At 55.0% G+C, this 27637-nt stretch overlaps 1 protein-coding gene across 6 annotated transcripts; it reads left to right on the top strand.

Moving 5' to 3' along the window:
• The first annotated feature begins 1914 nt into the window (after nt 1-1914).
• Sorbs3 (sorbin and SH3 domain containing 3) lies at nt 1915-26493 on the top strand. Of its 6 annotated transcripts, none has more exons than XM_047550495.1 (23): nt 1916-1933; nt 2816-2967; nt 7387-7549; nt 7864-7936; nt 9185-9378; nt 10075-10138; nt 12750-12788; nt 13215-13308; nt 14923-15013; nt 15228-15314; nt 15402-15455; nt 16512-16598; nt 17068-17114; nt 17638-17780; nt 17972-18024; nt 18117-18163; nt 18347-18461; nt 20913-21038; nt 22533-22844; nt 23480-23583; nt 23846-23952; nt 25710-25767; nt 26102-26493. In XM_047550495.1, exons 2-23 carry the CDS (start codon nt 2861-2863, stop codon nt 26160-26162), a joined length of 2226 nt encoding a protein of 741 aa, XP_047406451.1. In that variant the 5' UTR covers nt 1916-1933; nt 2816-2860; the 3' UTR covers nt 26163-26493. The 6 variants fall into 6 exon arrangements, with proteins under 6 accessions (XP_047406450.1, XP_047406451.1, XP_047406449.1 ...); XM_047550493.1 differs by having other exon boundaries at nt 7819-7936; XM_047550494.1 differs by lacking the exon at nt 12750-12788 and having other exon boundaries at nt 1915-1933; nt 7819-7936.
• The last annotated feature ends 1144 nt before the right edge of the window (nt 26494-27637 follow it).

The following is a 27637-nucleotide window of genomic DNA, read 5'->3' as shown; positions in this document are numbered from 1 at the left end:
GATGCAGTAAGGAGAAAGTTCATCACAGAATTCAAAGAGGTGGGAAGACAAGGTTGTTCTTTGTGTGGAGACTAGAGCATTACCTCATGGTGTCCCCTAGCCAATCAGCCTCATCCTCCTCATCTCAGTTTACCAGAGTGGGAAAAAGACTGAGGCAGACCTAATTTTCCAGCTCCTGGTTCTGTGCCCTTCTCGTGGCCAAATTGACTTGGCATAGTTTCCCCTCTGAGGTCACTGCTTATTTATCCTTCCCTTATAAAGCCAGCCGGCTTTCTAAAGAGCTGACAGCCACTTGCTCTTCATCCTTTCTGAGAACTAAAAGAGGCTCCTCCAGCTCAGTTTGTCTCAAAGACTCCCCATCTGCACATTGTGCTCATTTGCTCATCCATGAAAAGGGAGAGAGAAGAGTCATGGATGTGATGTCGCTGTCAAGGTTTCCTTTGGGGACAGGCTGGATAAACTGGATGAAAGGCTAAGTTCTGTCACAGCCTTAGGGGTTTGGATGTGACTGACTGAGATCCCTGGATAGATTCCTGTTACATCACGGTGTGCTTATGGGAAGCTCATTCTCTACTTCTGTGGTGTTCCATAGCCACTGTCCCTGCTTGGTGGGTACTTTTTCACTCCGAGCCACTTCACAGTGACTAGACCAAAAAACTCAGATCCAGGTGGGCCAGGTCATGCCATTGTTAGCATAGGAGGGCCTTTGAAGCCCCAAAGTGGGTCACTTGCACTCTTCTCCCTTGCTTGACCCTGTTCCCATGAGTGAATGGCATGGACAAGGGCCATCCATAGAACTTGGCCAGCATTGCAGGAGCTGGAATCAGGAGAGGACCCAGGAGAAAGGATGGGGCCCAGGGGATGAAACAGAGTCCAGAGCTGCACTGGTATGTCCAAGGTGACTCGGTTTCACTTCCTCACGGTTGTGTCACTGTGGTCACCCCTTTAGAGACGTCCTAACTACTGAACTTCTTTACTAAGCCCTTCTGGTCTGCAGGAAAATACTCTTTTGAGGGCACAAATGAAAAAGGACTCAGAGCCTATTTGAAAAAGGTACCAGAGGGGCTGGGGATATAGCTCAGTTGGTAGAGGGCTTGCCTTGCAAGCAGAAGGCCCTGGGTTGGATCCCCAGCACCACCAAAACATAAATAAATAAATAAATGCACCAGAGTCCATCCCTGGGCAGGAGAATGAGAGGGACTGCAGAGGCTCTTCCTTTATCTAATGTGAGGGGACGAGGGCCCAGTGCAGGAGAGATCTGAGTGCGACTAATGGCAAGTTCCCAGGACTAGAGAAAGACATCAAGTGTCTGTCTTCGGGGATCCCTAGCTTCCCTTTCCCTACTTGGGAAGTGAACCCCAGTTCTCTGCACTCTACCTACCTGGTCTTTCCCTGTGAAAGGAAAGGGCAAGTTATACTTCCTCTTGGTGACGGAAGTTGCTTTTCAGACTAACTTGCTTTTTACCCTCCCGTCCTTCCCCACATGAGGAACCCTAACATGTATTGGTAGTCCTTGGCTGTCATGCCCTGAAGTGGGGGCTAAGGACAAGAGTGCTGTGGGGGGATATGGGCCCAACAGAAGTTGACTTCCAGGGCTCCATGGTGCATGCTCGTGATCCCAGCTGGGCTGGAGGCTGACACAGAGGGTTGTAAATTTGAGACCAGCCTGGGCAACTAGCAAGACCCTGCTCAAAATAAAACAAAAAGGGCCGGGTATGTAGCTCAGTAGTAAATATGTACAAGGCCCTGAGATCATTCCCCGGTACTGAGAGGAAAAAAAAAAAAGTTGGTGGCCTTGGGCACGGGTGGGGATCCTGGTGACTGGAATCAGATAGCTGAGAAAACAGAGCAGTTATATAACTGTGACTATGTTTACTAGGGCTCAGGTGGCTGAGGAGGCTGAGGCAGCCCCCAACCAAAGGCAGCAGCAAAGGTAGGTAAGCGGCAGACTCACAGGGAGGGCAGTCTCCCTCAGACAAGAAAGCACACAGGGGCAGCAATGGAATCTGCCCTGGGGCTGATCAGGGCCTGTTATCTGGGACAACCTTCCCCAGCTCAGCCTGGCCCGGAAGCTGTGCCAGCCACAGAGGCAGGCCAGCCACAAGGAACCAAAGCCAGGGGTAGGAGGTGGGAAATCGGACACCTGATTCTTGGCTGAATCTCAGAACCTTGCTACTTTCCCTGCTTAATCTATTTTTCAAAAAGGAAATCTCCCTAAATATGGACAGAAAAGGAGGAATTGTTCAAGTTTCCTTTATGTTTTTCTGGCCCATTGGTCCCAACAATCTCTTTTTTTCTTTTGGTACCGAAATTGAACTCAGGGGTGCTTAACCACTGAACAACATCCCCAGCCCTTTTTATTTTTTATTTTGAGACAGGGTCTGACTAAGTTGCTTAGGGCCTCGCTAAGTTGCTGAGGCTGGTTTTGAACTTGCAATCCTCCTTGTTCAGTGTTCCAAGTCACTGGGATTACGGGCTTGCACCACGATGCTCCGCTCCATCCTGTCTTCTTTGCACCCAGTTGAGCCCCAGGGAACAGGATAGGTTAAACCTTCAAGGGCAGGTGCTGAGGTGAGCCAGGCCCAGGCCTAAGTAGACATGAGGGGCTGAGGAACAGGCCCAGGTCTCTAGCAGGCCTTCCCCACCGACTCCTCCAAAGCTGTTTACCTAACTCCCCATTCCCATAGAGATGGAATGGGTGGCGGTCCCCAGCTCCTTGCCCATGGCTGCCACCTCCCTTTGTGAGAAGCCGGAAGTTGGAACCTTTAGCAGCTCAGCATCACCCTCTACATTAAATATTTATCTTGGAGTCCAGGTCAGAGCCCTAGAGGATAAGAGAAGCTTGCCGCTGGTGAGGGATATGGCCAGGATTCCTGGAGTTGGAAGACCTTCAGCTTCGCCATGTTTGGAGAACAAGGAAGATAATGAAAGTGATGTGGCCCTTCTTAGACTCAAGGACCCTGACAGGTGGGAAAGCGTGCGACAAGGGAAATGGGTATTTGATTTATCCCCAAGGGAGGAAAGAGGCTGGTGCCAAGGGGTGGTGTGTATCCAAGTTTCAGGGGAGAGACACTCCTACCTGCCCTGTCCCAGGGCAGCTGCCTTCTGAGGACACTGGCTACCCACACCTCCTCATCAGGAGAGGCAGATGTTGGTGGAAGGGACCTCAAAGGTTATCTTGCTCAGCCCCTGCTCAGTGCAACAGTTGCCTCTGTAAAAGTACCTTGCAATGGCAGACTTGGAACCCCTTAATCATTTTAAAAATCTTCCTTGGAAGCCTGGGATCTGCAGCCTGCACCCAATGGTCCCCTTTCTGCCAGTGCAGCTAATCTGTGACCATGCAGCAGCAGGCAGACACTGGAAGCCTCTGGCATGCCCTTTGCAGAGCTCCCCCTCAATCTTAGCTTTCTATATGATCTTGTGCCAATGCTGCCAGGATAGCTCTTTACCGGAACTGGGAAAAGAAAAATAATAGCAGTCAGGGCAGTACGGGTTGAAAATTGCTTCCTCTTTGCTCCATTGCCTTTCAAATTTTTGAGCTGAACGCTGCACTTGAAGAACTCTAAAGTGCATGGTGGCCTTGGGTACCACTTTGTCACTCAGTAGGTATCCAGTAGATACTTTCATGGTCCCCTAATTTATCAACGATCATTCCCAACAGTATCTGAAGTGGATGAGTAGCTATTGGATGGTTGATTGGTTGAGGTTTGGGGATCCCAGAGGTAAGCCAAGGGCTAGAAGCACTCTAGGCTTGACTTCCACTGTCAGTAAACAGTCATGAAGCACCCTCACTTTCTGTGACAGGCCCTATGCCCCTATACAGGCTTGGCTGGGAGGAGGGAAGAAGTCAGCGCCAGAGTGAAAGGGGCGGGGCCCTGGAGACCCGTGTCAGAGTAGCGGGAACAGCGGAAAAGCAGGAAGATCAAAACAAATACGGTGTATGGGAACACCAAGACCCTCCTAACCTCATCCCCGCCCAAGGGACCCCACCCTCATCCTCTTTAGGGGCGCGGCACGCCCTGGGCCGCTGCCTGAAGCCAATTTCCTCAGGGTGCTTGCACGTGTGAGCATCCGCACATTTGTCAGTGCACGCGCGCAAGTTTTCTTTGCACACGCCCGGCGCGCGCTTGTGCATGCACAAACTTTCCCCAAGAGTCCGGGAGGCGGCGGGGCTTTCGCTCCTGGGCCATCCTGCCTGTGGGGCGCCTTTATCTCGGTCCCAGCCTGCCTGCTCGCGGGCCCGGCAACCGCCTCTTCCAGGCCGCCGGAGGCGTATCGGCCGCAGGCTCCACCCGGGCCCTGGGACTCGCAGCGAGTGCTCGTTAATCACTCCTGCCCTCTGTCCTGGCTCCGCCGCGCAGCAGCTCGCTCCCCACACCCTGGAAATGTCGCTGGAAACTCTGAGTGGCCCTCGCTGGCCCGCCCGCCCCCTTCCGACGCAAACCCTTTGGTGGGGGCCAGGGAAGGCAGCTGGGAAACCGAGCGGGCTCCCCGGGGACCCTCGGTGGCCCCTCCCGGCGCCGCCTCCTGGCCGGCCCGGCCCCTTCGGAGAGGGCGCCAGCGTCCCCGCCGCGCGCCCCGACGGAGGGTACTAGCAGCCCCGCAGGAGCGAGGGAGGGGAGCCGGCCCTGCCGCTCCTCCCCACCCGCCGGCCCCAGTGCAGCAGATCCGAGCCCCGAATCCCCCGCCGCGCCGCTCGCTTGCTCTTGCTCCCAGCGCGCCCCCTCGGCCTCCCTCTTCCTCCTCGGGCCTCTGCCTGGCCCAGCGTACTGACCCGGTCACGAGGGCCGTGACGGCCCGCGCTTCTCTCTGTCCTCGCTCCCCGAGGGCCCGCCGCGGCCGCGCCAGGCTGGAACCGGGCAGGGATGCTCCAGCCCTCCCAGGCGTCCTGAGGCCCCACCACCTGCTCGCCAGGGAAGGTAGGTCCCTGGGAAGGAGAGGGGCGGGGAGGAGGCGAGGCCGCAGCCCGGAGTGATCTCAGCCCAACCGAAGGTACAAAGCCCCTCCCCTAGGGTCCCTGTCCCAAACTCCAAGTGGAAAGAGTTGTGAGCCACTCCTCCACTTCTATCCAGAAAAGGCGAAAGTCTTGAAAACTTGTCCCTGCCCACGTGGACTTGTAGTTGGTAAATACCTGGGGAAGCATAGCGCCAAGTCCCCAAGGTCAGGGACTCAGAGGTGAGAAGGAGTTTGCCAACCACAGCTCCCCATTTCCAGCCTTTTGGTGCTGGCCGCGTGGGTGAGGGGTCTGCCTGAATTATGGGAGGACTCCAGAGTTTCCCATACCCTCTGTCCTCAGCTAGGCAGGGGACCAGTTACCCCAGCATGCATCCATCTCCTTAACTCTCCTGGCTGGGCTGCCAGGAGAAAAACTGGGACCACCTTCCTACCCTACCCCTGCGTTTTCCTGGGGTGCATCACATGGAGCAGAATTGGGGAAGGAGCACATTGGGGCACCAATGGACAGCAGACCCTGAGAACTGGTGGCCTTGGAACCTCCTGCCCTGCTCGTCCTAGAAGAGGGTACTTCTCTGAACTGGGTGGGTGGGAAGGGACACTAGAGGAGGAAGGATCTGTCAGCTGATGGTCAGGACTGCTGATGCTGATCCAGCAACTTGGCCTGGGCAGTCAGCAGGGCAGGGAGGGGTGGCTGCTAGGAACTAGCCTGCCCCAGGTCTCCTGACCTTCCACTGTCCCTGCTTCACTTTCCTTATGAAGGGAGGCTGGGCAGCAGGAACTGGGGTGTGTCTCCATGTTTTGTTTGGGTTAAGAGTCCTAATAGGATCCAGCTGGTGAGCTGCCCCTCCTCCAGCCTCAGCCCTCCACTCTCCCCCATTGGCACTTGGCATGGAAGATCTGTGTCCCCAGTAGGCCACTCTGATGTCAGAAGGCATCCCCGCAAATGCAGACCAGAAATAGGGTGCTACTCACAGCCTTGTTTTTACTCTTGCCACCCTTATGCCCACCCCAGACCTGAGCAGGAACTGGGTACAGGAGACGAGAAATCACAGCCCCCTATTGTAGCCTCATCCCCTCGGGTACCAACAACTCTTATGCTGTTCATATGACTGCCCACTGCACACCTCCCCACCTGCTGCTACTCAGCTGACACCCCTCTTAACCACAAACCCCATGTGACTCACAGGACCCTTGTGATCCCCCCAAGAGCCATATCATAACACTGCATGTATATTCCACCGCACACACCGGGCGTCTGCAGGCATCTGCTGCCCTGGTGAAAGCCCCACAGACCCCACAGATGCATGCAAGTCTGATTTGGTCCAGTCCACAAGGTGGTGGAGGTTGGCTCCTTCCTGGCCTATCCAACAGCAAAGGTGAGAGGGCCCATGTCATAGCTCTCTGGCTACAAAAGCCCCCTTGGACACCTCCATCTAGGATCTCCTCTTGGTTTTCTTGAACTTGTCTTAGTTTGCTTTCGCAGTCCTGGGGATTGAACCCAGGGCTTGACACCTGCTAGGCAAGTGCTCTGCCACTGAGCTACATCCCTAGCCTCTCTTGCGTACCTCCGTCTCCTGTTGCCCGCAGTCTCTGCCCCCGCCTGACCTAAGTTTTTCATGGCTGGCTGGGCACGGTGCTTTCAGGGAGGACCCTCCATGCAAAGCACAGCCTGGAGGTGCAGGGGAGCACTCAAGGGCGACACGCCTTTGCCGGCCCCCACTGTTCCCTCTCCACCCCATGCCACCAGCACCGGCACCTGAGCCCTGGTCTCCAGTCTGTGAAGGAGGCCGGAAGGGAGCCGTTCTCCCTGAGCTCTGGAGTGGTTCCGCTGCTGGAAATGCTCCCCTGGGCCTGGTAGGGATCAGGGCATTGCTGGCTGCTTCCCAGTGGGCAGTGGGCGGCTGGCCTTGCTGTTGGCCAGGGCCTCTCCCCTGGCATGGGCCCAAGTGACTCCTTGTGCTTGTGGACAAGCAGATGCTGCTGAGAGCCTGGAGGCGGCAGAGGAACTGAAACAAAGTCCTGAGCACCCAGACCTCCCTCTCCCCTAGCTGCCGCAGGTCCCCCATGCCTGCCCTCTGGGGAGCAGACGGGGCTGGCAAGGAGAGCCCAGGGGGCCTAGCCAGCAGGCCCACAGGCCCACTCCTGGCCAGCCTTCCTTCCCTTCCTCCTTGCCTGGGCCTCCCCTCCCCCATTCCCACCCGGAGCTCCTGCCCGGACCTAACAAGGGCCCATTGTGCGTCTGGGAGCCGGCACGGGCAGCCTGCAGGCGGGTGCCCGGAGCGGCCTGTTTCCTGGGTCCTTGAGCTCCCACCCAGCTGGCCCCAACCTCCTCCCACAGCCTGGCCCTCCTCCCCCACCCCAGGGTCCGCCACGGGGGCATGGACAGTCCGGGCCCAGCAGGACTTTCCCATCCTCCCTTCTTCTCTGCAGAGGACTGGAAGAGGAGCAGCTGGTACACTCGGAGTCGGAGTCCTCCAGCCTTGACCTGAGCATGCAAGGCCCACCCTGCAGCCTCCCTGCTGGGCTCAGCCTAGATGACTTCATCCCTGGCCACCTACGGGCCCACGTAGGGTCACCCCCCCGGGGGACACGGGTGAGTGGGACAGCGAGGAAGCAGGTGCACCGTGGACCCACAGTTATGGGGACTAGCAGGTCAGGCAGGGGAGCAGAGAACTGAAGGGGTGAAGAGGAGGGAAGAGGTCTAAAGAGAGCTCTAGGGAGCCTAGGTAACTGCCCACAGAAAGGTGAGGCCGGGCCTTGGACCCTCTTCGTGGGTGCAACCTGTGCCCTAGGAGCCATCCCTCCCTTTCTCCTGGGGAACCTTCTGGGCCCTGAGCTGCAGCTCCTGGCCCCTCCCCACAGGTGCCTGTGATCCGGAATGGTGGCTCCAACACCCTTAATTTCCAGTTCCATGACCCTGCGCCCAGGACCGTGTGCAATGGCTACATCCCACAGAGGAGAGAAGCTCCCCAGCATGCAGGTGGGTCTGCTCAGGAAAACCTGCTCCAGGACCCCTGTGCGGGCGAGGCGGGGGTCTGAGCCCCTGGACCCTGCCATTTGGCACCACTGTATCAAGAGGGAGGGGCAGCAGAGGAGGATGGATGTCTCAAGGTCATGAGGTACCCAGGGTCCTGTGGGCTCAGCTCAGGGCCCTCCTGAAGTACTCCTTCCCTCCCACTCCTGCCCAGTGCCTGAAGAAGGGAATGTGCAGGATCCATAGCCCCAGGTTCAAGGGCACAGTCAGTAGGCTAGGGAATGGCTAGGATTGGGCTGCTCAGGTCTGTAGTCCCAGAGCCCAGCAGGAGGTTGGAGAGGCAGCTTGAGAGCCTGTCAACTAGGTCCCAGGGTCCCCAGACCCTGGGGACCTCTGGATGCAGGCCAGCCCCGAGGACTCCTTTGTTGAGCACTCTCTTGAGGCAGACACTGTAAAGCACTACTGTCATTCAACAAGCAATCACTGAACGCTTGCAGCACAAGGCAGCCACTGCAAGGGCGGTTTGCAAGTCTCATCTCATTTAACCCTCCATGTTCCGGCCAAGCTAGGGTCAGGAACAGAGGCTGAGCAGAGACCCTAAACCTTTTCTGTCTGGCCCTGAAGCCCTTATGCTGCTACCTGGCTACTTAGGGGCTAAAGGTTCTGGGGAAGTTGGGGACACAGGACGATGACTAGGAAACCAGTTTCTGTCCTCACTGTCCTCGGCTGTGTAAGTACAGCCTCACAAAGTAGGTATCACCGAAGGCTTGCCACCATTACTCTCCTTTTACAGCAGTGGAAACTAAGGCACTGAGGGGGTGATTGATGTGCCTGAAGTCACACAGCCAGTAGGTGGCAGAGCTGGGGTCTGAATTCAGGTCTGTTCCCTCCAAGCCCAGCCTCTATTCTACCCCGCCCCCGCTAGGACATGGCCTGCATTGGCTTAAAGTAATGATTGCCAGCCCTCATTCTGCAGACTCTTAAGACAGCCCCAGGAAAGCAGGACAGGGTGAGTGCGGATACATATTTCTCAAAACGAAATCCATTTTAATTCACTTTAAGAAGTAAACAAACAGAAGCCTGTGGTGCTGCTGGGATCAAGAGGTTCGTAGAGTCTGCGTCATCCACTCAAACAAACAAGGAGCTGTTGAAACTTTGAACCCATAGGGATCAATGTTCTGAGGATCTAAGTGACAGACAAGGTCAGGTGGGGCCCCTGCCTTCAGCTAATGCTGTCCTGCACGCGCCCCACAGACCCTGCGTGGTATCAGACCTGGCCAGGCCCTGGCACCTGGCCCTCTGCGAACTCCAAGACCTCCACACCCCAGCATGCCCAGAACTGGTCAGCCACATGGACCAAGGACAACAAGCAGCGGGACAAGCGCTGGGTCAAGTACGAGGGAATCGGGCCTGTGGATGAGAGCGGCATGCCCATTGCCCCCCGATCTGTGAGTCGGGGCTGGGGGTCACGGACAGATGGGACCTAAAAAAAGCTCCACTTGTGTGGGATAAATCAGGGATGGGGCAATAAAGGCTGCACCCAGACCATTGCAGACTAAGCAGGGTGAGTTTTGGGGGATCATGAACCCCATAAAGTTATGGGCACCCTTGTGAGTGGGAGTTGTAGGAGTGGGAAGGCCTCCCAGCCCAGCAAGTGCTGACGGATCTGAGGAGGCCTTCAGCATGCCACCAGCGCCCTCTTCCACCCGCCTCCACAGCTCGGGGCAGCCATGCTTCCTCGCCAGGAAGCCGGCACTGGTAATATACCCTTCCTGCCTCCAGGACTGTTTTGAGTCTTGGGCAAGCCAGTGATGTGAAATACCATCTCCCCCTCCATTATCACTCTTATCTTTCGTCACCTAGAAACACATGTTCTTTGTAGAAGCATTAGAAACATAGAGAAGCCAAGAGGAAAAGTAAATCACCCCAAGTCCACAGTGTAGGGATCAAGATCGTATACACTGATGGAGGCCTGCTTACGTGACATGCTGCTGAAGTTATTCCTCCTGAAGACATTCCCCAGCCCACCCACAGGGCCTTCACCAGTGGCCAGAGAAGGGCTCACCAAGGAAAGCCTTTTGTGGCTGCTATGGGGGGTGGGGCGGGTGAGCAGGGAGGCCCAACTTTGCATTTTCTGATTCCAGAGCGTTGACAGCCCCAGGGACTGGTATCGGAAAATGTTCCAGCAGATTCACCGGAAAATACCAGGTTAGATATCCTCTCCTGCCAGAGTAGATTTTGGTATCCAGAACTTGGGGAGGAAGGGAAAGAGAAGGGGACTTACCTGCTTGGGGGATTCTTCTCCACCTGCCTGACCCCAAGGCTTTAAGGTCAGTGGTCCTTAGTATAGACAAAAGAAGTGACCAGCTACTGTCCCCAGTGTCCTCTGAAGGTACAGGAAGGCAGTCCTTCCCTGAAATCTTTCTTTGACTTTTCTGTTAGGCTGAAGTTCCAACAACATTAGGGGTCATTCTTCCACATGAAGCATTGGTTTCTTCCACAACTCAAAATGCAGACAGAGGGCACCTCATCCAGTCAGTCCCTGACTGTTGAGCACTTCCTGTGTTGAGCACTCATCTAAGTGCAAAAGTTATAAGGGTGACACACAATGAAAAGAAACCTTCTATGTGGCAGATGGCAGAACCAGCTAGGGAGAAAAATAAAGGCCAGGGGAGGGACCAGTGCAGATAGGCTGGGACTTCACCAGGACGGTCTGGGAAGGCCCCTGTGAAGAGACCCTCGAGCAGAGAGCCAGGGAGTGAAGGAGGCCAGCCAGCAGAGCTGGGTGAGGAGCCCTCCAGCAGAGGGAGCTCTGAAGACTCAGAGGGAAAAGCATGCCTGGCATGTTGGGGACCAACAAGGAGCTCTTGGACCATAGGGAGGGGCCTTTGGTGCGAGATGGAGTCAGAGAGGTCATAGGCCCTTTGGGCTTGTTATGAGAACACTGGCTTTTACTGTGCAAAAGATCAGGAACCACATGAGGTTCTGAGCCAAAGAGTGGTAAGTTCTGACCATGATGGCGGAATAGGCTGTCTGAGGCTGCCAGGTGCAGAAGAGTTGGTGGGGGTAGGGGTCAATTCCCTGGTTGGTAAAGCTAAGGAGAAAATGGCTGCCACGAAAGCTCTGCTGTAATGAGACCTAGACCTAGAGACCTAGACCAGGGCAGCGGCAGCAAACCTGCTGGAATCTGGTAAGGACTCTGAATACACCCAAAGTTAGTCATTGGATTTTTTTTTTTTTTTTTTTTTTTTTGGTACCATGGATTGAACCCAGGGGCCCTTAACCACTGAACCACATCCCCAGCCCTTCTTTTATATTTTATTTAGATACAAGGTGTCACTAAATTGCTTAGGGCCTTGCTAATTTGCTGAGGCTGACTTTGAACTCTTGATCCTCCTGCCTCAACCTCCCAAGTAGCTGGGATTACGGGCATGTGCCACTGTGCCCGGCAGCATTCAGTTTTAGTACATGTCACATCTGAGAAGAGATGTCAAATAGGCAGTTGACTAGTCAAGACTGTAGTTCAGGGGAAAGGTAAGCTGTAGGTAGGACTCACTCAAAAATGAGATATTGATTTAAAGTTCCTCAGGTAATTCTAAAATGCAGCCAAGGTTGTGACTCTTAGGATAGCTGTTGTAGCGGTTGTTCCTCGGTATCTGATGGGGATTGGTTTCAGGACCCTCTGAAGATACTAAAATTCCCTCATGCTCAAGTCCCTTGAATGAAATGGCATAGTACCAGGCAGAACCCACTACTCAGGTGTGATCTGAGCCTGTGTGCTAATATGATAGCATATAACCTACCCATCCTCCCATATACTTTATTATTATTATTATTTGGTACCAGGGATTGAACTTGGGTGCTCAACCACTGAGCCGCATTCCCAGCCCGTTTTGTATTTTATTTAGACAGGTTCTCACCGCGTTGCTTAGGGTTCGCTAATTTGCTGAGGCTGGCTTTGAACTCAAATCCTCCTGCCTCAGCCCGCCCCCCACCTCCAGCCACTGGGATTCCAGCTGTGCGCCACCGCGCCTGCAGAATGGGATTTTAAAAGACAAAAGTGGAGAGTGGTGTGACGTGCAGAATTTTGACCATGGAGGTCAATGGGCTTCATATATATATATTCAGTTGCAGATGGAAACAATACCTTTATTTTATTTCTTTTTATGTGGGTCTGAGGATCAAAGTCATTTCCTTACACATGCTAGGCAAGTGCTTTACCACTGAGCCCATCAATGGAGTCCTCGATAGAAGTGGCATGGCCCGGGGTGGTGGGCTGGGGGCAGGCGGGAAGGTGGTGATCCTCAGCTAGTTAAGGTTTGCTGTGAGGAGAAGCAGAGAAACTCAGCAGCCAGTGGAAGGTGGGCTCCTGAGAGGGGCACTTTGGTTTGCTGAGGGGTAGGTGGGCTGGCTGGTTAGTAGCTCTTCCCAGGACACCCCCGCCCCAGAGGAGAGGGTCTAGACAAGGGGGAAGCAAGCATTTAGAAGAGAGCACAGAAAGAGAAGGGGAAATCCAACCTGACAGGGCCAGGGCAGGTCTGCAGAGGTCAGGAGAGGGCGTGTGTGGGAACTGGGAGGGAGAAGCGGATGGTTGGGGCCCAGAGGCTGCCCCTGCCCACTTGGCTCACCCAGGCCCTAAATCTGCCAGAGGCATTTCAAGCCCTCCCAAGAGCTGCTCTCCTAATTCCTCCCTCCCTCGGGACATTCCTCAGGCCCTGACTCAGCGCTCAGCTCTAGGCAGGAGGGAGGCTGGGAGTGGCCAGGGCTTCCCATCCCCACTTTCTGCTCCATCTGTGACCTGGTCCTTTCTGCTCCCCAGACCTGCAGCCAGATTGGACCTTCCAGGACCCACCCAAAGGTGAGGGGGTGAGGGCTCACTCATCCACCCTGGCCTGCTGCCTTAAGCTGGGAAGGCAGCCTGGCTTGACTTCAGGGCTCCCCAGGTGGCTCTGTTCAACCTGAGAAGTTTTGCACTTCATTCTGGGAAACTCCAAATCCCCTGGGAGGTAGTAATTAGTAGATTTAGCTTCCTTCCCCATCCTGGGAATCCATGCTCTGCCACACCCTGGCTGAGATTCCCATGGGCCTCTCTTTCCTCATCGGTACAATGAGGACCACCTACCCCAGAGCTGTAAAACTCTTGGGGCAAAGTCCACATTTAGTGGCCTGAAGAACTGTCTCTGCCCCCTGTGAGCCAGCCACCCAGATGCAAGGGTGGACGTGGATGCTGGAACTTCAAATGGTCACCCAACCCCAGCTCCTGACTGTCTTCTTCCACCTCCAGTGATTTCCCCGTGGACCTCCTCTGCAAACCCCAATCAGCCAGGGCCACAGCAAAGAACAGCCTCCAGGCCGGACCCTCCGGTGACTTCCAGCGGGTGAGCTGTGGGCTGGGGCTGCATGGCAGCCCTGCACTTCCCTGCGGGGACCAGTGCCCCCTCGTGGGTGTATCCGGCACAGCCTCAGAGCATGCAGAATGAGGTCTGGCTCCTCAGCTGGGCTCTGTCCTGTCACCATCCTGTCAGATCTTCCCTCCCTCCAAGACAAAAGGGGAAAGGTGACCAGGAATGGGCCTGGCATCTATTCGTGGCCAGGAACACCTGCCATGTGTTTGTGGTGGACAGGAGGAACTCATTCCCTGCAAAACTCCATGGGTCATGTGCACCTCATGCGGTTTCCTAGGCACCCACAGATAGAACTGTGGAGGGCAGCTTGGTCCTGTGGCCATCTACTTTGAAGCCTGAGAAAAAGCAATCGGTGTGGATGAACCAAGGTTCCCATCCACATGCAGCTGTGAGATGCACTGTAGAGAGCTGAGGGAGAAATGCCTTCCTCTATGCGACCGTTCAGGCCCATGGGAACCAGGAGCTTTGCTCTGAAAGTTAAATCCAAGAGCTTCTCGTGCCTTTATATGGAGGGATCCCACTCACTAGCATGGCCATGACCAGCCTGTGGCTCTTGGCACCATCAAGAGACTGAAGATCTCCAGACTGAACCCAGAATTGGGGGTTGAAGCCAGTGCACTGCCACTAGCCATGTGGCCTTGGGCCTCTTACCCAAGCTGAGCCTGGGTGTCCCTAACTTGAGTGGGGACCATGTGTCAATTGTGAAGACTGAATGAGATCATGTTTGCATCCTCATCACGATTGGCACATAGCAAGTTTACACAAACATTAGTAATATACAGGCTCAATTATGACTAGAGCTTCCTTTGATTAGCAATGACACATTCCATTCTCATGATCACTTTTGTTATTCCTAAAATCAGAATAGAGTCATAATTATAGCCAACAAGTCCTGACCCTCTGGGCAGACATTCCATCACTTGATAAGCTTGATACAGTGGTTTTACTTGGTACAAACTTTCAAACTAAAAACAGAGGCTGGAACATTAAAGCCAGCCAGGAAAGAGCCTTGGAGGGAGACAGCAGAGTGCCTCAGTAGCTGGGGTGGTCAGACAAATGAGGTCACTGAATCCAACCAACACCCCCATGAAACAGAAATAACTTGCCCAGGGCTCCGAGGAAGGGCTGCCCTAGGTTTTCCTGGAATAGCATGCGGCCTATACTCTTGGGTACGTGTGTAAGTCCACTCAGCTGTGGCCGCAGGAAAGACCAGATTCATGGAAACTGCATAGACTATACCAGGCCAAATAAATGCCTCACTGTGCAGCAGAGTTTTGTGTCAGACCCTCTCCTGGGCACCCTTACCTAATCACTCCCATTTTACAGGTGCTGCACTTGAGTCTCATACAACTTCCCAAAAGGTCAACTAGGGGATGGAGCTGAAATTTGCACTTGCAGCTTACGCACTTGGCACTATTTAACACTGCTTCTGCAGTAAGAGACAGGGGCAGGCAGAGATAGCATAGGCCCCTTGGTGGGATGGGGTCAGGAAGAGAAAGAAGTAATGCTATATCTTCTCCCAGGACCATGTTCTCACTAATGCCTCAGTTTCCCTAAAAGGAAACTGATGTCCTTCCCTTTCTGCAGGAGAAACTGGGACCACTCTGAAGAGTTTTCCAGAAGCACCTTCACCTATGATCCCGGAGAATTCTCCCCAGAGCTCCAGCCCCCAAATCAGGTAGCAGCTCATCCAGTATGCTCCCCATGCACCCTAGCCCCATGATCTGGTCAAGCCCCTCTGCTGACTATCACAGGCAGTGACCTTTCAACTTGAATCTTTAGGAGGGCACTGGTGGTTCAGGATAGGGCAGGGCCTGAAAGCCTGCTTTTTGAGCCTGGGTAGAGCCCCAGTACCCCTCTACCCAAGGTAATGGCTACCCACATTTGTGCAGGTGCCCAGACATGGAGAGAAAGCAGACGAAGTCTGGACAGAAGATTCCTGGAACCAGTTTCTACAGGAACTAGAGACTGGGCAGAAGGTGAGTGTGGACCTGGTTCTCTGGGCACGCACACGGCCACTCAGCTTGAACATTTGGAAAGTACATTCACCCCCTTACTCCCTTCAGCCCAAGAAGCCACTGGTGGATGACCCTGTTGAGAAGCCCTCCCAGCGCATTGAGGTGAGTGGTGCAGCAGGTCTGGAGGGAGATTCTGGGTCATGTGGGCCCCAGTGACCATGAGCAAAAGCCACGAACCAAAGACCCAGACCCTCTCTGCTCCCATACAATTTATTTCTATCCCAGCATCCAGGACAGTGCCTGGTATACAGTAGGTACTCAATAAACACATGTTGATCAAAGCAGGAGCAAAGGAGGGAGTGTCCAGTGTGGACTGGAGTTATCAGGAAGTATTTTTGGACCCAGAGCTGAGGGTTTTGTTTTGTTTTTGTACTGGGATTGAATCAGTGCTTTATCACTGAGCTACATCTCCAGTCCTTTTTAGTTTTTATTTTGAGACAGGTTCTCACTAAGTTGCAGAGGCTGTTCTCAAACTGTGATCCTCCTGCCTCAGTCTCCCAAGTCACTGGGATTACAGGCATCCACCATGCTGGGCTCTGGAACTGAGCTTTAAAAAGATCAGAGGATGGGCTGGGGCTGGGGCTCAGTGATAAAGCACTTGCCTAGCTGGGTTAGGTTCACATTAGGGATACAGGGAGAGCAGAGAGCTTGGCCAGGCAGAGCTAGAGCTGCTCAGGGAGATATGTATGCACATAAGCAGAGACTTGGAGAGGAAAGTATGGAGGCAGAGCTTGCACCTGTGTATGAGTGCATGTGTAATATGCGTGGTTCGCTGGGGTGGGCACTGCGGGGGAAGCCTGGATGGGTGCAGTGAAGCCAGGCCATGGAAGACCATAGAAAACGATGGCGTGGAAATGGACCCCACAGACTCTTGAATAGAGACATAACATGGCAAAAAAAAATGGTAGGGAGGTACCATCAGGAAGTACTAGGGCCTTAGCAGCACCTGGAGTGCAGGCGCAGGAGCGGGCAGGGAGGCCTTCGGTACACCCGGAGCCACGCCCCTTCCAAGCCACTGCAGGCATGCCCTTGACCCAAGCACTGTGGGACCTGGCCTGCTGCTCGCATCTGACCTCTGAGCAGCCCCGCTCACTCACGCACACCGCGCTGCCCTCCTCCCACCCCTCCCCCCACCGCCCAAGTCTTCCCCACTCCCAGGTCCTGCTGGAGAGGGAGCTGGCCAAGCTGAGCGCTGAGCTGGACAAGGACCTGCGGGCAATTGAGACTCGGCTGTCGTCCCCCAAGGTACCAGCCTCTTGGGGTCCTCCTGGGGGACGCCGTTGGCCGCAGAGGCGGGGACTGGGCGGAGGACAGGCAGTCTCGGCTGCGGCCACCTTGGGCAACTTCAGCCTGTTGCTCGCTCCCCTACAAAATCCAGGGCGTCGACTTTCCAAGTGACCCCTGGGAACCCTTCCAGGCCCACTCCACGTCAGTCAGTCGTCCGGGGCTCGGGTCCCCGCCCACCCCGCCCCGTCCCAGCCGCAGCCCCAGGGACCCCGACTCGTACCGGCCCTTGTTTCCCGGGCCCGGCCTCCCTCTTCCGCCGCGCGCCTCCGCCCGCTCCTGGCTCCCGCGCGCGGCCGACTCTAGGACCCCGCGTCCCGCCGCCCTCCCGCCCTCCTTCCCTCCGGAGCCGCGAACTTTTCCGGAGGCGGCCTCGGCTGCCTGGGCCCCGGGACCCCGGGCCCTGACCGCGCCCCGTCTCCCCGCACAGAGCTCGCAGGCGCCCCGACGGGCCCCGGAGCAGCGGCCGCCGGCCGGGTGAGTGCGGAGACGCGGGCCGGAGGAGGGGTCCGGTCGGCGGGCCGGGGCCGGGAGCGGACGTGGCGGGCCGGGCGGCGGCGCGGGGGCGCTGGCCCGGCCCAGTGCGGGGGACGCGCGGGCCCGGGGGAGTGCGCGGAGGAGGGGCCCGGAGAGTGGGGAAGTGGCCGGGAGGGACCCGAGCCGCCGCTCTCCGCAGGGGGCTGCCCTCCCGCGCCCCGAGGGCCACTTGCCCAAGCCCGAGGACTTGGGTGGCGGCGGTGGGACCGCAGCCCCACCACTTCCCACGCGCACTGTCGCCACCCGGCCGTCTCCGGCCTCTCCCTGCCCAAGGCCTCACCCTTTCCCGGCCGGCTGCAAGGGAAGTAGGACATCCTGTTGAGAACCCAGGACCTGGGAGACGCCTTGGGAGGAGGTGGCCGGGGTGGGGGTGGCGGGAAGATCTGGGGGAGCGGGGAAGTCTGGAGGGGCGTCGGGTGGCGTCCGAAGCCCCAACCGGTGCTCACTCTGTGTGTCCGTGCAGCCCGGCCTCAGCCTGGAACTTCAGCTCCCCGCATGCACCTTACCTGGGTCCCTCCCAATCCCTGAGCCCACACAGAATGGCGGATGGAGGAGGAAGCCCCTTCCTAGGTCGGAGAGATTTTGTCTACCCCTCCTCAGCCCGAGGTATGGACCGAATCCTCCCCTCACCCACCGCCTAGATGTCCAGCTCCCAGATAGGCTGGTGCCCCTGGTGGGCAGGGATCCCGGTCACAAAGCCCCTTGCTTCTCTAGCGTCTATCCTGGGTGGGGGGAGCATGACCCCATCCCAACCCCCAGATATGACCTCCCCAAGTTAAGGTGGTACTTCTCCACAGACCTTAGTGCCTCCCAACGAGGCAGCAGCCCAGCCAGGAAGGAAGAGAAGAAGGTAAGGAGGGCGCACCAGGGTCAGGGTGCAGGGGGACCCTGGAACAGGTCTCCTGCCTGAGGTGACCCACTCTGTTCTCTTCCCCTGCCCAGAGAAAGGCTGCCCGGCTCAAGTTTGACTTCCAGGCACAGTCCCCAAAGTAAGTGGCCGTCTCAACCCTTTCCTTTCCACCTTGAGTAGTCTCTGCACTATTGGTTGGGAGACAGGGCTTCACGAGTCACCCCTGGAGGGTGGAGGGGACCTGGGTGCTCTGGCAGGGTCTGAGGAGAAAGAGGCTCAGGAGGGCCTCATCTTGCTGTGACATTCTGACTCTGGCCTGCAGGGAGCTGTCTCTGCAGAAGGGTGACATTGTCTACATCCATAAGGAGGTGGACAAGAACTGGCTGGAGGGGGAACACCATGGCCGGCTGGGCATCTTCCCTGCCAATTACGTAGAGGTGAGTGGGAGGAACAGGTGCAAGCAGGAGCCAGGCTGGGAGGGCCCAGGGCTGGGAAAAGCCTGGAGTGCAGACACCAGGCTTCCTAAACTGTGAAACTGTGAGGGGCCCAATGCCTTTCATCCCCCAGAAGGCCCGGTGTTCTGCAGGTACCCAGGAAAGGTTTGCCAGCTGAGGGTGGAGCCAGCCCAGGGGAGACCAAGTAGCCCAACTTCTCAGCCAAAAGCCACAGCCCCATTAGTGTCTCAGACTTCCGCTGTTTCAGAATCCATCTCCCAACTGCAACCAGCAAGAGTTGGAAGCGTGTGACTGTTTATGAGCCATACATAAATGCATTACCTCTTTCTGATATCTTGCCTCCTTTGTTCCTCACTGCCTGGGGAGTGATAGATAATCCCCATTTTACAGATAGGACTCCGTGACAAATTATAAAGTAGAAGATTAGAATCTGAGCATGGGTCTTTCCATTCCAGATACAGATTCTGGACTTCACAGAGGCCTATAGGTTATCTTTGGTATTGGTGTCTTTTGAGGAATGTCAAGTTATTGGCATAAAGTTGTTCATATGATTACCTTAGTATCCTGTCCTCCCTTTTTTTTCTGGTGCCATGGATTGAACCCAAGAATGCTTAACCACTGTGACACATCCCCAGCCCTTTTAATTTTTTATTTCGAGACAGGGTCTCGCTAAGGAGCTTAGCGCCTCGCTAAGTTGCTGAAGTTGACTTTGAACTCACGACCCTTCTGCCTCAGGCTTTCAAGCCTCTGGGATTTACAGGCATGTGCTAGAGCACCCAGCCTTTAGTGTCCTTTTAGTATCAGTGAAATCTGTAGTGATGACCTCCCTTTAATTCCCAATATTGACAATTTATGTCTTATTCTCTCTAGAGATTTATTTATTTTCTTTTTTTAATATTTTTAGTTGTAGATGGACACTACTTTGATTTTATTATTTTTTATGTGGTGCTGAGGATCGAACTCAGCACTCTGTCAGCACTCCACCACTGAGCTACCACCCCAGTCCCTTATTTATTTTCTCGATCCTTTCAAAGAACTTATTTCATTAATTTTTCTCTATTGTTTTTGTTTCTAATTTCATTGATTTCTGCCTCTTTATTATTTCCTTCTTTTGACTTTTTTTTTTTTTTTTTTGTGGTACCAGGGATTGAACCCAGGGGCGTTTAACCACTGAGCCACATCCCCAACCCTTTTTGTATTTTATTTAGACATAGGATCAGATGCTTAGGGCCTTGATAAATTGCTGAGGCTGGCTTTGAACTCGTGATCCTCCTGCCTCAGCCTCCTGAGCTTCTGGGATTACAAGCATGCGTCATCGTCCCCGGTGACTTATTTTAATAATATATAATAATAATGTTTAATTTGCTCTTACTTTTGTAGTTTCCTAGAATGGAAGTTTAGGTTATTGATTTGAAAGTTTTCCTAATAAAAATATTTGATATTATAAATTTTCCTTTAAATACTGCTTTAGCTACATCCAGTGAATTTTAATTTTTTTATTCAACCTGAACTATTTTATCATTTCCTTTGTGACTTCCTCTTTGACTCATGGGTTGGGTTGTTTCATTCAGATTCTTGATTTGATAGCCATCATAAGGCCTCTCCTACCTATAGGTTATTTCCTCTGACCCTGAAATTTCACAAAGTTGGTACAATATTCCACTCTACCAGTTATTTATATCTTAGTGTGAAATTGTTGATTAGCTTTCTGTTTTTTTGTTTTTGTTTTTGTTTTTTTTTCCAGTACTGGGGATTGAACCCAGGGGTATTCTACCACTGACCTACAGCTCTAGCTCTTCGTATTTTGAGACAGGGTCTCCTTAAGTTGCTGAGGCTGGCCTCAAACTTGTGGTCCTCCTGCCTCAGCCTCCCAAGTTGCTGGTATTATAGGTGTGCACCACCATTCCCAGCTGGCTTCTTGATATTTATGAGCAGGGGGAAGCAAAAGCAGCACAGGGATTTTGGGCACCTGATGGGGTAGACAGGGAAGGGGGGAATCAAGACACTTGAAGCAAGGGACACTTGGTTCCCAGCAGTGGTAAAAAGTTAAATCCTCAGTTTTCAAACAGATTGCCAGCTGTTTCCTACAACTCCAAACACCAGGATTCCTCTGCAGTCCAGCCTAACTTTCCACCTGGACTGCCTTCCACCTCAAGCTTGCCATACCCGCTCCACCAGCACCTATTCCACATACCTCTACTGGAAATTCTTCCTCTGGGAAGCCTTCTTGGACCAACCCCTCACCCTGCTTGGGCGACTCACCCTGACCACCCCCAGGGCTTGTGTCTGGGTCAGTGTCCACCACCAATGTCTTCTCTTGTCCTGGGCAGCTCTTGCGTGCTACTGCCTTCTCTTTGGTGCCTTGCCCTCCCAGCAGCCTGAGCTGTGTGCCCAGTAGGTGCTGGGCCAATCCTTCTCATTGCCTTTCCACAGGTGCTGCCTGCAGATGAGATCCCCAAGCCCATCAAGCCCCCCACCTACCAGGTGGTAGAGTATGGAGAAGCTTTGGCTCAGTACAACTTCAAGGGGGACCTGGAAGTGGAGCTATCCTTCCGCAAGGTGGGAACAGGGGGAAGAAATGGGGTGGGGAGGGGACAGGAGAGGACATAGACAAACTTTTTTTTCCCATTGCTGGAGATTGAACCCAGGGCCTCATGCATGCCAAGCAAGCACTGTACCACTAAACCACATCTCCAGCCCAAGCCCTAAAAAAATTTATTTAGTCAGGCATAGCCATCTGCACACAGTATTTCCCATTTTTTCAAAACTCTTAGAGTCTTGTTCCCCTTAACTTAATCCATCTTTAAAAGACTATTTTAAACCTCTAGAGGTGTATTTTTTCAGCTGCATGTTGTAGATGATGAGAATCATCATCTGCACTTCTTTTTCTTTTGGGACTGGCGAACCTCAACCACTGGGGCATATCCCTGGCCCTTGGTATTTTTGTCTTGAGACAGGGTCTCCTAAGTTGCTGAGGCAGGCCCGGAGCTTGCTGTGGTCCTGCCTCGGCCTGTAGAGTAGCTGAGATTGCAGGCTCAGGTCGCCATCCCTGGCTCTGATCTGCATTCCTAAAGGCATAGATAGAAATGCCAGACTGCACTGGGTGCAGAAAGGGTGCTTTCTCACACTGTGGCAGTTCTGTGTATGTATAAAAAGACATTTTAAAAATGTGGAATGTGGTTAAAAAATAATAATTTTTTTTTGTTTTTAAGAACGCAGTCCTGGAAAGCAAGGGCCTGGTCTCCCTTGGGTTGATGTTTTTGAGGGCATGGAGGCCATCAATGCCCATAGTCAGGGCCACCTTCAGAGCCAGCCCCAGGCACAGAGAAGAAAGGAAGGGGCTGCATGGGGAGGGGAAGGGGCAGAAGCGGGTAGGTAAGGTGAGGGCTGGGGCCCATCCTCCCTGGGCAGCCCACCAAGGTGGTGGCTCTGACCCTAATGTCAGTCAGCATGAGGGCTTGAGGAAACCACCTGCTCTGAGGGGTTTGTTTTTTGATGCACTTACGACAGGATAACCCAGAGGGTGAGGCAGGGACAGGCCTGAGTCGTGGCAGTGGTGACTAACACCTGTCCAGTGCTTCTTGTAAGTGTGCTTGTACCTCACAGCAGCGGCATGTTTATCCCACTGAACACAGGAGGAGGTCGAGGCTCAGAGAGGCAAATCAGCTTGCTCAAGGCCACACAGCTTGGACTTGGCAGAGCAGGTTTGCGTCTCTGTCGTCAGTCAGGCTCCCCTATGACTGGAGCTCTAGGAAGGGACTGCTCTGAGCTCAGTGTATGGAGGGGGGACACTTTAGCCAGATGGGCTTCAAAGAGGCAGGCCGTGACTGGAACCCAACACTGCCCGCTGAGGGAAGAGCTTAGACGTCTGCTTGCTCCCTCGGGTGGTGTGGGTTTGGCTGGGCGTCTCCTTTCCGTCCGTGTGACTTGGATAACCTGCTGGCCCCCTCCGAGTCTGATCTCTGTTGTGCGCAGTGTTAGTCCTGAATGAGACAGTGCAGGTAAGCATCCTCAGGTGCCTGTCCAGTGGACACTGACTCTCCCTGCCCCCAGGGGGAGCGCATCTGCCTGATCCGCAAGGTGAATGAGAACTGGTACGAGGGGCGCATCTCAGGCACGGGGCGCCAGGGCATCTTCCCCGCCAGCTACGTGCAGGTGTGCCGCGAGCCCCGGCTCCGAGTCTGTGAAGACGGCTCCCAGCTCCCTGCCTCTCCCCGCCTGACCACCACTGCCCATCTGGCCCGGCACCCCAGCTCTCCCTCAGCGCCGTGCAGCCCAGCGGACCCCACCGACTGGGGGGGCCGGACCTCCCCCCGCCGCACCGGCTTCTCCTTCCCCGTCCAGGAGTCCAGGCCCCAGACCCAGGTAGAGGTGGCCAGTCCCCCATCTGACACTGGGAGTGAGGCAGCTGGGCCAAATCTAGCATGGCAGCCCCACCCCCACCTTGGGAACCCCAAACTCCTCACGTGGATTCTGGCCCGTGAGCTCCAGTCCGGGGAAATCCTGGCAGCCAGCCAGTTCTAGGTGGGACCCCTAAAGCCCGCCACTCTGTCAGACCGGACCACTCTGTCATGATGTGCCAGTGACCGTCTCCAGGAGGGTGGTGCGGAGAGTCAGGGCTCTGTCGCTTGCCTTGCGTGCTGTGTGACCCTGGGAGGTGATTTGTGCTCTGTGGGTTTGCATTTTCCCCCACTGTGGCTGGTGGTGCGGTCAGTGTGAGGCCAGGTTTCTCTTAGCTGCAGGGCGGGGTTACTCCACTCCCCGGCTGGTGCGCTCCTGGCTCGCTTGCCAGGTGCACTTTGTTGAGCACACAGTGTGTGGGACTCTTCTGGGGTTCCAACTTTGTTCATACTGCCAGAGAGAAATCCAGTCACTGACCCCACCTGGACCCGGGAGATAAACTGAGGCAGGGTGTAAGGTGCTCAGCAGGGAGGTGGGCCACCCATGTCTCCTCCCTCATTCTTTTTTGGGACCCTTCTTTCCTCCTGTGGACCCCCCAGACTCTCAGCACCCCTGGGCCAGCCCTGTCCCACCCTCGAGGGTCCAGCCGTCCCCTGGACTTGGGAGTCTCCTCCCCCAACACCATGCAGATACACTGGACCCCGTGAGTACTGTCGGAGGGTTCCTGGCCAGGGTGGGGACCACCAGCAGGCAGTGCTGAGCACACTCACCCCCCCCTCTGCCACCCCTGGGAAACTCCCTCTCGCCAGTGCTTGTCCTCGCAGAGCTTTAGGTGACTCGGGCGCAGGGCGAGAGAGCAGGAGGGGCCTCGGGAGACTCACAGGAGGTGGGGGCTCCTGGCGGAACTGCCAGCCTGGTCGGGAAGAGGGCGAGGTCTCGGGCAGCCCTAAGGATGTCTCCTGCAGGTACCGGGCCATGTACCAGTACAGGCCCCAGAACGAGGACGAGCTGGAGCTGCACGAGGGGGACCGAGTGGATGTCATGCAGCAGTGCGACGACGGCTGGTTTGTGGGTATGTGGGTCTGGGGAATGGGGCAGGCCAGAGGTGTCGCAGGGTCCCAGGGACACTGGGTGGGCTTGGCTGCCTGTCCACACTGGTTCAGCAAAGATACTCGGTCTGACCACCTCCACTCAGCATCTGACCTGAGTCCCGGGCAGCCCAGGACTGCTGCTTCCCCAAAGCCAGTGTTCCCTTAGTGCCTTCCTGGTGCCCTGAGGAGGGATGAGGCCCAAAGGAAACTGGCCCAGCCCAGGGCCATTGACAGGTCACTGTCTGCTCAGGGCAGGTGTCTGCTCCAGGCCCTTGGTCCTTCCCACTGCACACATTGACTCCTAGGGGAGAGGTGGTGGAGGGGACCAGGTCTCACACAGGGGCATAGTCCCCACCTGCCCTGCCCCAGCCCACTCCTCCAACCTCAGGAGAGGAGGCAGTAACTGTCCCAGGGCAGCTCAGGCAGAGGACTAACAGGAACCCTCTACTGACTCTGACCTGGTTCAAAGTGACCTGCCCACCAGGCTTCACCTGGCCTGTTTCCCAAGAGTGGACAGATTCTATCCAGGTCTCAGCATCAAAGTATGGACCAAGTAGAGTGAATAGCCACCCCCCCACACACACACCCTGCAACAAGTAGGCTCTGGAGTCCGAAGGTTGGGGGACTGCCTGGGAAGGGGTGGCCATGGGGATAGTCCCCTTGACCAGGTGAATCCCAATACCTCAGTGCAGACCAAGCTTCTGACACCGAGGATTATTAAGCACTAACTTGTTAGGAGTCCTTTCCTGCTGAGGGATGGGCTTCAGCACATTCTCATTTTACTCTGTACACTTATGCTTTTGAATTTTTTTTTAACACTACTAACAAGATTTTACACGTTTCTATAGTCAAGAAGAAAAAGCAGCGCTCTTGTGGTATAAGCCACAGTGCTCCAGAGGAATGGCTTGCACCTGCTCTGTCTGTGTGGTAGCCATTAGCCACATGTGGCCGCTTGAGTTTAAATTAGTCGAAATGAAAGAAAATAAAAAAGTTCTTCAGTGGCACCTGCACATTTCACGTGCTTATTGCCACCTGCAGCTGTGGTTATGTTTGGACAGTGCAGGTCAGGGAAGGTTTCCTGGAGGAAGTGGGGACTAGGCCTGGATGGGCAGGAGACTGACTTGGGGAGACTGATGGGTAAAGGAGGTGCTCTGGGTGGAGCAGGAGCATGGTGGGTATGCTTCTGGATGGCAGTCTGGAAGAGAGGCCCTGGAAGGGGGAGTCCACCCAAGGCCTGCAGTACCCTTCACTTCTTTCTGTATTCCTGTGTTTCTAGCATCCCCCACTTCACCCCAGAGGCCTGGATGACTCCTAAGCAGCCGAGTGGTTTTGGGGAATTAATTCCCTGGACCTTCTTTGGGTCCTACCTGCCCATCTCTGAAATGAGGGGGCCATACTAATCCAGCAAGTTTCCTCCCAATATAAGTTCTGTGATTCATCCTCCTGCTTCCTGGCTTTCTGGAAGAAGGTGGAGTATGCAGTGCTGTGTGCAAAGCTGTGCACATTTGTCGATTGCTCTGATTCTTTGATTATGGAATTTAGGGAGTGCAGCTTCGCCTATCTAAACTTCTGCCACTAGGGGGCAGGAACGAGGAAAGCAAACCAAATCCCCCCCTCCCTGGGAAAGGGACTCTCCCTGCAGTTCTGGGCACTGCCAGCAGGGGACCCGCCCCTCACCCCTACATTCCTGTTACATGAAGGAGCCTGGGGGATCCTCTTTCTGTCTTTCCTCTTTCAGGTGTCTCCCGGAGGACCCAGAAATTTGGGACATTCCCTGGAAATTATGTAGCCCCGGTGTGAGTGGTCTCCATGGCAACTTGGAGCCAGCCAGGATGGGGTGGGGAGCAGTAGCACTTACAGGAGGGAGCGGGCCCCCCACATCTCCTCCTCCCCCAGACCTGCTCTCCCAGCATCTGCAGAGACCCCAGCAGCCTTCCCTTGGAGCCCCTTCAAAGCCCCCTGGACTGATTCCCACCCACAACTCACAGGCATTCCTCTGAAAGCCCCTTCACCCCCACCCCCACTCCCCAAATACAGAGGTCTGCTTTGAAGTGGAGACTGTTTCCAGGCCTTATTAAGACCAGACTCCTAGCCCCCCACCCCCACCCGCCATTGCGTTTCCTCTAACAGGGACGGCTCCCAGCTTCACCCCCGTGGGGTTCCTCTAACAAGGACCAGCCTCCTAACCTGATGCAGACCAAAGGCCTCCAGCGCCCGCCTGCAGGACTTCCTCCCCTTTCTTACCAGCTTGCCTGCTGCCCCTTTGCCTTCTGGCCTCCAGCTGGGCCTGGGAGTGAGGTGGGGGACAGATGCAGCCCTTCTTAGCCTTCAAGGCCTCCACTTCCCAGAGGCTGGTGAGGCCCGACCTGGGCTCTGCACATCCTCCTGTGGCCACGGTGCCCAGCACCACTGGCCTATCCCTAACAATGCGCAGGGAGACTTTGCTGTGCTCTTACCTCTCAGCTCTCCCCCATGCTCAGATTCCGGCTGGAAGATGGTGTAAAATAAATCTGGTTACCAGGGTCCTTGTCTCTGAGTCCTTTTCCTCTGGGGTGGGAGAGGCCTCCTCCTGCTTGGGATTGTGGGGCTTCATTGCAGTGGGCTGTGCAGTGAGGCAGGGGTGTGTGAGTTGAGGCCAGCTCCTGAGTACTCAGTCCTCCGCAGGCAGGGATGGGCAGCCACCAGGTCTGGGCAGCTAATTGACAAGAAGTGCTGAGAACCAATGTCACAGGGGCCAGGGCAAGATCTGTGGGAGACACCAGAGCCTGGAACTGAATGTGGCCTTGTTTAGAGGCTGTTTTGATTCTGGAACAGCCACCGTGGGGTTGCTGGACTAGAAGACATTCTAACTGTTCTGCTAATGTTTTCCTTCTGTGCACTCCATTTCCACACTGATGCCCTTGTGTGTTTATTCTCTGGGCTCAAGTTTTTGAGCAATCAGTTGCAGGAAGCTGGGAGAGGTGGGGCACAGCAAGGCAGAGCAAGTCTTCTTGTCCTAAGGTTTACAATCCTGGGGTTGGGTGGCTCCTGGGGGGCCATCAAGGATGGCACAGCCCGGGCCTAACTGCTCCTCCATGAAAGGAAAGCTCCGTTCTTGGGCTGCTACTGAGAGCTGGTCAGGGAGTAGGCATTTCCCCTGATGTAAGCCTAACTGGCAGATCAGGATTCCTTTTTTTTTTTTTTTTTTTAATATATTTTTTAATTGTCAATGGAACTTTAAAAAAATATTTTTAGTTATAGATGGACACAATACCTTTATTTTTACATGGTGCTGAGAATCGAACCCAGTGCCTCACACTTGCCAGGCAAGCGCTCTGCTACTGAGCCACAACCCCAGCCCTCATGATTGCTTTTTACAGGAGAGACTGAGGCTCTGAGATGTTCAGGTGTCTAGGTCACATCAGTCTTAAATACTGACATGATTTGTATAATGCCCAGGTGATGCTTGTCCAGAGATTCTGAGGAGGGTCATACAGGAGGTCAGGGACTGCCCTGGGGTGGCCCAGGGTCAGGGTGCTTTTGTGTTCTTGACCTGTCACTGAAGATGCCCCCACCCCAGGTGGGTGGGGAAAGCTGGTAACTGACGTGAGGGGTGGAGATGCCTGGTTTTGTCAGGACAGAAGGGAGGGACCTGGGCCCATAGGGCAGTGGCCTGGCCCGGCCAGG

Source organism: Sciurus carolinensis, chromosome 4 (genome assembly GCF_902686445.1).
Source record: "Sciurus carolinensis chromosome 4, mSciCar1.2, whole genome shotgun sequence".
NCBI classification, from domain to species: domain Eukaryota; kingdom Metazoa; phylum Chordata; class Mammalia; order Rodentia; family Sciuridae; genus Sciurus; species Sciurus carolinensis.
This window is presented reverse-complemented; position numbering and strand designations above follow the sequence as displayed.